The 10319-nt window shown below is 29.2% G+C and overlaps 1 protein-coding gene across 2 annotated transcripts; it reads left to right on the forward strand.

Annotated features, from left to right (window-relative positions):
* Positions 1 to 3307: 3307 nt before the first annotated feature.
* LOC119684608 (protein MEMO1) lies at positions 3308 to 7694 on the forward strand. 2 transcript variants are annotated; one of them, XM_038098685.1, is made up of 7 exons: positions 3308 to 3443; positions 4467 to 4548; positions 4601 to 4669; positions 4730 to 4842; positions 6925 to 7036; positions 7093 to 7312; positions 7379 to 7694. In XM_038098685.1, exons 1-7 carry the CDS (start codon positions 3395 to 3397, stop codon positions 7616 to 7618), a joined length of 885 nt encoding a protein of 294 aa, XP_037954613.1. In that variant the 5' UTR covers positions 3308 to 3394; the 3' UTR covers positions 7619 to 7694. The 2 variants fall into 2 exon arrangements, with proteins under 2 accessions (XP_037954613.1, XP_037954614.1); XM_038098686.1 differs by lacking the exon at positions 3308 to 3443 and adding an exon at positions 3515 to 3533 and having other exon boundaries at positions 4601 to 4652.
* Positions 7695 to 10319: the final 2625 nt, after the last annotated feature.

Genomic DNA, 10319 nt, shown 5'->3' on the forward strand with positions numbered 1-10319 from the left:
GCTTAATCAATGAGTTGGCTGGAAACTTCAACCTTTCATAAAATATAGTCGAAAGTACATTGATGGGACAGATATTAGACTGATCCCGCGATATTTGGTGTAATCATCCCGTCGCCTTTTTTCAAGACAAGACAGAGGATACTGAGACTCCAATCGATGAGCATACAAATCATATGCAGCAAGATAAGCTAATACATGCTAACTATAGGCACATCGCCGCCGACCTTCACAATTCTCCGAGAACATTTCTCCAAAGGCGGAATTTATATTATCATTTCCAGAATGTAGTTCTTTCCATATTTTCAGTACACTTTCGGGATGATGCTCCATGTTTAAAGCCTTAATTCAGACGCTCAAGTTTTTAATAAAATTTACGAGTATCATTCCTGTTTCTTTACACTTTGATTTCTTCTCACTCGCGCCTTTTTTGATTTCGTTTCTGCATAGGCGGCGTTATAAATATTAGGGTGCGGGAATCTGGTACTACTATGTTTCGCGGCGCACCAAAACAAATTACTTATGTATAATGTAGAGCGAATATATGGTGTATTTATACAATTGAAATAAAAAACAAGAATACACGACATCTTATCCAATTTAAAAATACATTGTATTTACGTTTACTTCGACAGAAACAAATATGTGATGACAAATTACATTGCACATTTAGTCATAGATTTAATCATTTGAATTTTTGTTTTATGCATAATTTTCACCCTTATTTAGTTTTGTTTGCGACCTCAACAATTCACATTCAGGGCTCTGTCCCTTATGTAGTCATCATCAGGATACTATGTAATACCAATAGAATGCAGCAATATTTATCCTCTTCCGGATTTGTTGAAGGTATTTTCACACACCTGAGCTATACAGTGTAGTAAATCAGTTTTATAAATGAGTACGTTATAACTAGGAGTTTGTAGGGCAGTTTGTAGGACGTATTTGTTGGATATTTTCTTGGTGTAACAACTTTACATTATTTAGGTCCGACTCATGTTTTGATCTGATTCAAAATAAAGCCAGTGGTGTGTTGAACTCAATATTCGCGTTTTCAATTTGATTTTGTTTACCAACAAATACTTGTTTGCATATGTTGGATCCGTCACCTTTGAATTTGATTTGATAACCCACATTGTGTTTATTCAAAGTGTTAATTTTTGTTTTGGTGTTTGAGTATAGCGTCTACATTGTGCTTTATATCCTATATTTTGTTTTATAATGTTGTTTGTGACATATATTAGATGCTGAAATTTGATTTGAAAGTTCAGCGACGTATACAACAATTTTATAGGTTTGGATATTCTGGTTAATTTGTTAATTTCTTTTTTTTTCCAAGATTTTAGTGATCATTGGGTTAGGGAAATTATTTAAAAATCTTTCTAAGAGCATTAGAATTAAGTAAGGCAATTTTCTACAGGAAGGTTAGAAATAACATCAAAAGGGTTAGTTCAGTTCCGATATTTCGAGATCTATCAAATGTCAACTAAATGGCAAAGGAGTTGAACGTATCGCGAGAAAGGATACAAAACATTTTGAAAAATATGCTTGAACTAAAACAATTGAAGTAAAACAAAGTGCATGATCTCATTGATGAACAAAAAAAGTTAGAATCGAAAGAGTCAAAGGGTTAGTTCGTTTGGTCGAATGTAGTGGGTTGCCGAATTTGGTTTTTTCTGATGAGTCACCATTGAACACTACGTAAAAAAGCAAAATTATTGAGTTCACATGTCAGAGAGATCCATTGAAAACATACGATTGGCCACCAGAAAACAGGTGCCACCGATGGTGATGGTATCGGGAAATTATTTTAGAGGGAGTATTAAAGCTCTGGACAAATGAGCATTTTGGTGGCAGGCGTTGAACATTCCAACAGGACTCAGCACCATCGCACAAAACACGCGTCAACCAAAAAAAAAAATGCCTGAAAAACAGATGAGCATTTCGGTTGCAGGAGTGGCACATTCCAACAGGACTCAGCACCATCGCAGAAAGCACGCGTCCTCCAAGAATGGTTGAGAAATAACGTTCCGTGTTTTATTTCAACAACACAATGGCCACCGTGTTCATTTGATATAAACCCCTTAGATTTCTGGTATTTTACAAACTAAGGTAAGCTCTACCAAAATTCGTGTGGCGTGCGATAGCTTAATTTGCCATTTGAAGGCCATAATTCATGCTAGAGGTGGCCATATTGAACTAAAATAAAATTACAAAAATTTAAAGTTCTTTTCGCATTTTTTATTTATGTTTTATTAAATAAAACAAAAATTAACAAAATAAAGCGTTTTACTTTATTATAATTTTCATCAGCAACCTTGTATTTGTCAAGAGCATATGACAACTTGACAATTTATCAAGAGAAGTGCTTTTTTACAGCTTTTTTTTATATAAACCTGACAAGTGAATTTGTCAAGAACACCGAATAAGGGGGTTAGTGTTGGCATTTTCAATAGATAACTCTGAATTCAATTTAGATGTGTTAAATTTCGTTGACCAATTGAACATTTTTAGTGTAATCTAAAATTTTTGTAGTAGTGTTAGTAAATAAACAAATTGAATTGAACTGTTCACAGTAACTTATTTTGCTTTGTAGTTGTTCACAACATTTACCCAAAATCTTCTACTTTTTTCCGTTTTTGCAAATGTTTGAAAGTTGAAAAACATACCTTCATTTGCATATGCTCCCAAATGTATTATTATCTTGATTTTATATCTTTCTTCAAAATTATAGCCAAATACATAAACAAACAAATTGGGCACATTTGGAAACGAACCACACTTCTTTATTTGTCAAATCATATAAAATAGCAGTTAATTTTAAGGAAATCTTGTTACACTGGCTAAATATATAGAGTGTTATACATTAATCTCGAGTGTATATAGATTTGCCAATCGAAAATGGCACAAAAAACGAATCTCGATTAAAAAATTTACCCAGGGATTTACCTACCGAAAACGCCATATGTTTCTGTTACGATATAAAAAACAATAATCGTAACGAATATGGCATTACTGATGTGATCGGCTGTTTATTGTGATAAGAAGAAGCATGCAAGTGAAGTGAGGAGGTCGGCAGAAATATATAAAAAACGCGTGCGTGAGATATATATATATACATATTAGATTCATTTAATTATAATAATGCAATATATGATTTCTAATAAATAAATAAGAAAAAACAAGGAATCATAACATATAGCTCGAAAAATCAAATAACACTTTGGGAACACCAAATAGCTATAAAATTTCCACAATCATGATTGTAAGCATGATTACAAAAGTAAACACGACATAACTACCTTGCACTTCATTCAATGTTTGCTGTTGCAAATGATTATTTCGTTTTTAGTACAATACAATATATGAGACAAAGATAAAAATTAAATAAATTAGAATGTCGTCTAGAAAAGCAACTCATGCAGGAAGTTGGTATTCCAGCTCTGGTAAGTGTTATTAATAATGCAGCAGAATGTTCCTTAGGTTTAATCGATAACATCAAAATATTGAGTCCAAAATTATACCAGCAGTTTTGTGTAAAATATGTTTCTATATACAGATTTAAATTATATACAATTTGTTTTAATATATATACATTGAACGGATTTATCTTTTGTATAAATTTTATATAAATTTATAAATTTTTTTAATACTTAGAGTAAAATTTGTTAATCGAATATTCTTATTGGAGAAATATTTAGATTGATCAACGTAATTGATATGTACAAATCCATGCAACAATAGGGGTATTCAAACGTTTTTTGTAAAACGACAAAATTTAACAGTATTTGTTTTTTTATGAAATTACAATGCGTCCACAAGTTAATGAACTTGGGGGAAAACATCAGCTGATTCTTATTATTTTGCATTGTTGCACAGATATTAATTTTAATTTAGAATATTAAGTAGTCAATACAACAATAAATAAAAAATATTGAAGATATAAAAAATTATATAAAAGAACAAGTTTCACCCAATTTCTGAATTTTTTTTTTTAATTTTACTTTATAAAAATTAAAAGCTTTCTTAAGTTTCTCATATTATTATTGTACCAAGTTACCAAGCAAATTTCAAGTACGCCTAAAATTTATTGTTGATCATGACGAAGTCATCGTAAAAACTATGGACATTGTTTAAATTTATCTGGTGGTTTTTTGTTGTAGTTGAAGCGAGTTATATAAAATTCTTGAACTGTGTCATATCAATATGAGTGTGGGTTTTCTTTAAACAAATATTAAATTTGTTTAATAGAAAGTCATTTCCGAAGTTTCGTTAATTACTTAACAGTATATTTAACTTAAAATTTCTAATATTTATCGAATCCAATATAGAAGTTGTAGTTTCTAAGAGGTTTATGATTTATGATTTAAGAGATTTATGTTAGGAACAGGGTAAACAACATAGTAGGCAATATAATTTCTTGGAACTTTTTCTAATATATTACTTAAATTAATATATTATATATATAGGTGCTGAACTTTCTCAACAACTTGATGTGTGGTTGAATACGGCAGAATTACTTCATGGTCCTGCACGAGCAATAATTGCACCGTAAATATATTCAAACATTTGTTAATATTGTTTAAAAATATCTTTTTAATAGTCATGCGGGTTACGCGTATTGCGGTGAGTGTGGAGCATTTGCTTATCGACAAGTAAGTCCAGCTGTTGTGTAAGTATTATAATTAAAGACAATGAGTTATTTTCGAAAAATCTTTTATTTTACTTATAGGAAACGGATATTTATATTAGGCCCTTCCCATCACGTGCGATTACGTGGTTGTGCGTTAACTACAGCTAAAACATACACAACTCCTTTGTATGATCTCAATATTGATACTCAAAGTAAGTAATGTATACATACTAAAGTACTGCATGCACGCATTTGATTTCAGTTTTAAATCATTCTATTGTGTTGAGAATGGTAGCATACTCTCACTCTCAACGAACGAATACGAATGAATACGCGTAAAAACAAAATGGAATGAAATGAATATTAGTTTTGTTTTTTTGGAGTACTCTAACTCTAAACATTCTCAAAGTAGTTGAAGTATTTAAAGGTACTCTAAGCATTTGATTTTCAATTCATGCAAAATGAACTTATGTGTTTTTAAATAATAAGACACAAATTGATTTATTTAAGTTTTTTTATTAATTAAATATTATTTAAAATGTTGACAATACTAATTTGTTAATTTTATAATTAAGCTAATTACATATATAATATGACTTAATATATTTATGAAATATAAAAAAAATTTTGAACAAAAATTTATTTAAAAAATTATAATGGGTTTTTTTACAGTTTTGATACAACAAATAGGAGAAAAAATAGTACTCTATAGTAATTTTAGTTAGCTTTTTAACTTAATTTAATTTAATTTAATATACAAATGAAATGTTTAGCATCGCCTGACTTAATTTTTTTTTTTAAGATTGTTGTGTTATTGAAAATCCATATATTCATATTTATATAAAAATCTATACAATATATATAGAAATATATGAGTACACATAGTTTACCCTTTGCATTAGATCTACCTGTTTAAGCATTTTTGGATTATTGCGTGCCACCAGGGACCGTAACAGTTATCATAAAAAAAATAAAAATCATCTTATAACTGTTATCATATGCATTTTAAAATAAAACTCAAAAAATAATAATTAAATTTGATTTTTATTATATTCATCAAAAATAATAATTATTATATGCCTTTTATTTTTTTCGCGCAGAAATAACTCTTAAAATTTGCTTCTTATTTTAAAACGCACAAATAACTGGTATACTTGCGTTATATAATATAAAAAGCAAGAGTATCGCGCAAATTCTGCGCGATATTTTTAAAATGAAAATATAAAATGCAATTTTCATACAAGGTAGTTGTTTTTGTAATTCCATAGAAAATGTTTTAAAAGGTTGGTGCAGGTAAAGATTTAGTTCAGTTTTTTGTTTTTGTATTTTGCATACAAATTTGTACTCATAAAAATAAAATATAAAGAAAAAATATGAATCCAAAATACAAAAACAAAAAACTAAACTAAATCTTTACCTGCACCAACCTTTTAAAACATTTTCTATGGAATTACAAAAACAACTACCTTGTATGAAAATTGCATTTCATATTTTCATTTTAAAAATATCGCGCAGAATTTGCGCGATACTCTTGCTTTTTATATTATATAACGCAAGTATACCAGTTATTTGTGCGTTTTAAAATAAGAAGCAAATTTTAAGAGTTATTTCTGCGCGAAAAAAATAAAAGGCATATAATAATTATTATTTTTGATGAATATAATAAAAATCAAATTTAATTATTATTTTTTGAGTTTTATTTTAAAAAGCTCATATATAAAAAGCATGCATAATATTAAGGATAAAAGTTATTAGAATGATAACTATTTACTTAAATAAGAGTTTAGACAACTTTTTATTGCTGCTTTTTTTCATAAAAAATTTTAAAATAACTGTTATTTTCGGTCCCTGCGTGCCACTAATAAAAAATTAAACCTAATTTACATACTTTGTTGTTGCATTTATTGCAAATCTCTACGCACATCCACCTTTTTTTACTTTTGCCCAGGCAACCGAATGCACACAACATATATAAAATATTTCTTTGCAAAAATAGAATTATTTGAAATACTCTTAAAGTATTTGAAATACTCTCAATTATTTGTTTATTTGATTTTAAAATTCAAAACAAACGATTATGGAAAACAAATCAACCCTCACTCCATTGAAACGAATGCAGCACACATTCCATTCCATCGGACCGTTTACTCTCATTCATTCGTATTCGCTTTAGAAATAATTTGTGAATATGGTACACATTTGAGAATGTAACGAATGACCGCAAAAACGAATGTTTTGATGCAGAACTTTAATACATACCCGCACTTCCAGCAATTTCAAACTGTTCCTTTCAGCCAACACTGAATTAGAAAAGACTGGAGCTTTTTCCTGGATGGATGCCAAAACAGACGAAGATGAACACAGCATTGAAATGCATTTGCCATTTATCGCAAAAGTTATGGAAAAGTAAGACGTCTTCTATGTTGAAAAAACTATATAATTTAATGTACTATAAATTTAAGTTTTAAGGATCAATTTACTATTGTACCAATCCTAGTTGGATCATTGAATCCTGATCAAGAAGCGTTATATGGGAACTTATTAGCTGACTTTTTCACTGATCCGCAAAATCTGTTTATAATATCATCAGATTTTTGTCATTGGGGTAATCGTTTCAGTTACACGTATTATGATCGATCATGTGGACAAATTTATAAATCAATCGAAAACTTAGATAAAAAGGTATTTTATTTTATATGAGTTTTCTGCTTTTTTTTTCTTAATATAGATTAATTTTTCATTTTACAGGGGATGGATATAATAGAAACATTAAATGCTGATGCATTTACTGAGTACTTGCGAAAATATAATAACACTATATGTGGACGTCACCCAATTGGCGTGATGCTGAGTGCTATCAAAGTTTTGGAAAGAAAAGGTTATCTTATGCATTTCAAGTTTTTAAAATATGCACAAAGTAGTCGATGTAAGGAAATGCATGAATCAAGTGTTAGTTATGCGTCTGGTTCTTTAGTGTTTGAATGTTAATTTCTATACACTAAAACTTGTAGCAAATTTAAATATTTAATTGAAATTTTTGTAAAATAAAATAAGCTATACATCAGAGATAACAAATTATTTTAATTAAAAATGATAATGATAGTTACAATACTGATGATGATGATACTTACAAATTGAACTTTTTGTTAATATATTTCTCCATACAAAGAATTATGTTTATATTATTGATAAATTTACGAAATTTGAACGGATATTTATTTTCGTATATCCTCTTAAATAATTTCAATATATCAGAAATTATTCAGTATGTATCAGAATACAAATTGGCAAATAAAACTGTGCCAATTTGATAGTTTTGGTTTAAATAAAAACTATTTTTGTTTTAAAATATGTTTTTTAGACATACATATATAGTATGTATGTGGGCTTAAAAATGTATATAATCTGTAGGTTTCTTTCTCATAATTGAAACATCGGTTTGACGATAATCTGTCAGATAAAAATTGATTCGCTTCTTTACAGTGATCAACATGGAACTACATTTCATATTAATTGTATGTCGCTTATAGCGCGGTCAAGCTGCACTACTAATTACAATTAACAGGATTTATTTCAATATTCATTAAAAAAGGCATTTCACTTTCTCAATGGTATATTACGTTTTTAGAATAATTTGTGCAAATTGCAATACTTCTATTTATTTCCATAAAACAGTTTTAGCTTAAACAAGCTATTTATCGTCATCCTATCATAATGAGCAAGAATATATATAAATAAATTAAAATGCGCGGTTTGATTCGGTCTTCAAAACATAATAGAATAATAATATACTTAAAGTGAGAATAAATATAATAATTTGATATAGCAGAATTTAGTGGACAATGACTTCCCATCGAAACTGTCAACCTGTAGTTTATACTGTGAGAATGAATTGTAAGCAAATTCTGCTAATCAGTATTGCTAAGGTGCAGTATATGACCATAAGAGCTCTGATATCTCCTTAACCACATTGGAAGCATTTTGATGAAATTATATCCTTTTGATTCTGTTTGAACCTATAAATGATAAAATATTAATAAAAATAAATGTCCTTAAATTGTTTTTCTATGTCAAAAGAAAAAACGTCTCCATTTCTATTATAAGATTAGAATTAACAGATTTACTTTCCTCTTTGAGTATAACAAAGATACAGTTATCGAAAACAATATTTCTGGTTTCACCACTTTCATTAAGTATATATGAATTTCGGTAAAAAGATATATTGTTTTCTTTCAGGCGTATAGTATAATTCGCTGTTATTCCATATTATCATATGTTATATTCAGTGTCAGTAATGGAATATTGATTAGTGCATATGAATGTTTGCGCTTCACAACCCAGCAGTTCTTTAGGAGACAAATGTCACTAGGTACGCGAAGTAGTCCAAAGGAACTAGTGAAATGAGTAGTCCGTGGGGATGAGTTAAATCAGTTTTTTGTACACAATTTAATAGTGCATTCTATTATTACCAAAACAAATGAGAAAGAAAAAAAGAGTTATTAAAGTTATTTATTTTGGAACCAACCCCTGGTAATGCAACAATTCATCAGTTGAAACAAAAATCCACTGCTTAAGCTTGTTGTGTATAAACAAATTGAAAGCAATATGCTTCGTTCTCTTGTTTTTAATATTATGTCTCTTTCACAATAGAGTGTTGATTTGGCGAATATGTAAAAACATACAACAACATTAGAAATATGCTTAGGTGACTGTGAACCTATGAAGGAAGAAGATCAAGTAATTTTTTTTTTTTTTTTTTTTTTAAATTTATTTTGATTTTTATTGAATCTTCTAAAAATCAACTTAGAACTAACAATAAATTTTCGCTGCTAATTGCTGTATTAAAATATTTGAAAAAAAGAAAAATAGATAATTAATTGTCCTTAGCTTCGTCCAATTTCGTTACCATGTCGGGCGTTATTCTTGAATAGCTGGGTTTAAATAGTTTTTTTTGAGTCGCTGTGTACCAGCGCTTTGGGTAAGGTTGCTTGCAAGTGGATTTTGATGGTTCCTAAGTTTGATTTTGTACTTTTGTGTGTTGCTGGTAATTACATCTGTCACTGTGTCAATTCGAAGATCTCTATGAATATTTGCGTTTTTTATATACCAGGGGGCACCGACTATTTGCCGGAGGATTTTTGATTGAGTTCTTTGAAGTTTTTCAATGTTTGATGGAGAAGCAGAGCTCCAGAGTTCAATTCCGTAGGTCCATATGGGTTTCATCATTGTGTTGTTAAGTTGCACTTTATAGGTGAGATTAAGTTTAGAATTTTTATTTATCAGCCAGTTTAGTTCTTGTTGTTTGAGTTTAATTTGGGTTACTTTGGTTTCTATATGCTTTTTCCACGTAAGCCTTCGGTCGAGATGCATTCCTAAGTATTTTGTGTCATTGCATTGTGGTATTACTTTTCCATTAATACGAAGGGCAGGGCAGGTATCTCGTCGTAGAGTGAAGGTTATGTGTACACTTTTCGATTCGTTAACTTTTATTCTCCAGAAGAAGATCAAGTAATGTTAACATTTTTACTACTATTTTATTGCAAAAAATTTTAAAAATTTAATACAAAAATATGTGAAATAATTTATAATATCTAGAATTAATATAATTAATAACAAAACGTTATACATAAGTCATTAAAACACGCTACGATAAATACGAATGAATGTGACAAAACTCCTTATAAGTACC

This window comes from Teleopsis dalmanni, chromosome 2 (assembly GCF_002237135.1).
Source record: "Teleopsis dalmanni isolate 2A chromosome 2, ASM223713v2, whole genome shotgun sequence".
In the NCBI taxonomy this organism is placed as follows: domain Eukaryota; kingdom Metazoa; phylum Arthropoda; class Insecta; order Diptera; family Diopsidae; genus Teleopsis; species Teleopsis dalmanni.

Bases quoted from the DNA above. Each gene is read 5' to 3' on its own strand.
- LOC119684608 (XM_038098685.1), top strand. From the start codon at position 3,395: ATGTCGTCTAGAAAAGCAACTCATGCAGGAAGTTGGTATTCCAGCTCT. The intron at 4,549-4,600 runs GTAAATATATTC...TCTTTTTAATAG, and splicing joins GCACGAGCAATAATTGCACC to TCATGCGGGTTACGCGTATT. The intron at 4,670-4,729 runs GTAAGTATTATA...TTTTACTTATAG, and splicing joins CAAGTAAGTCCAGCTGTTGT to GAAACGGATATTTATATTAG.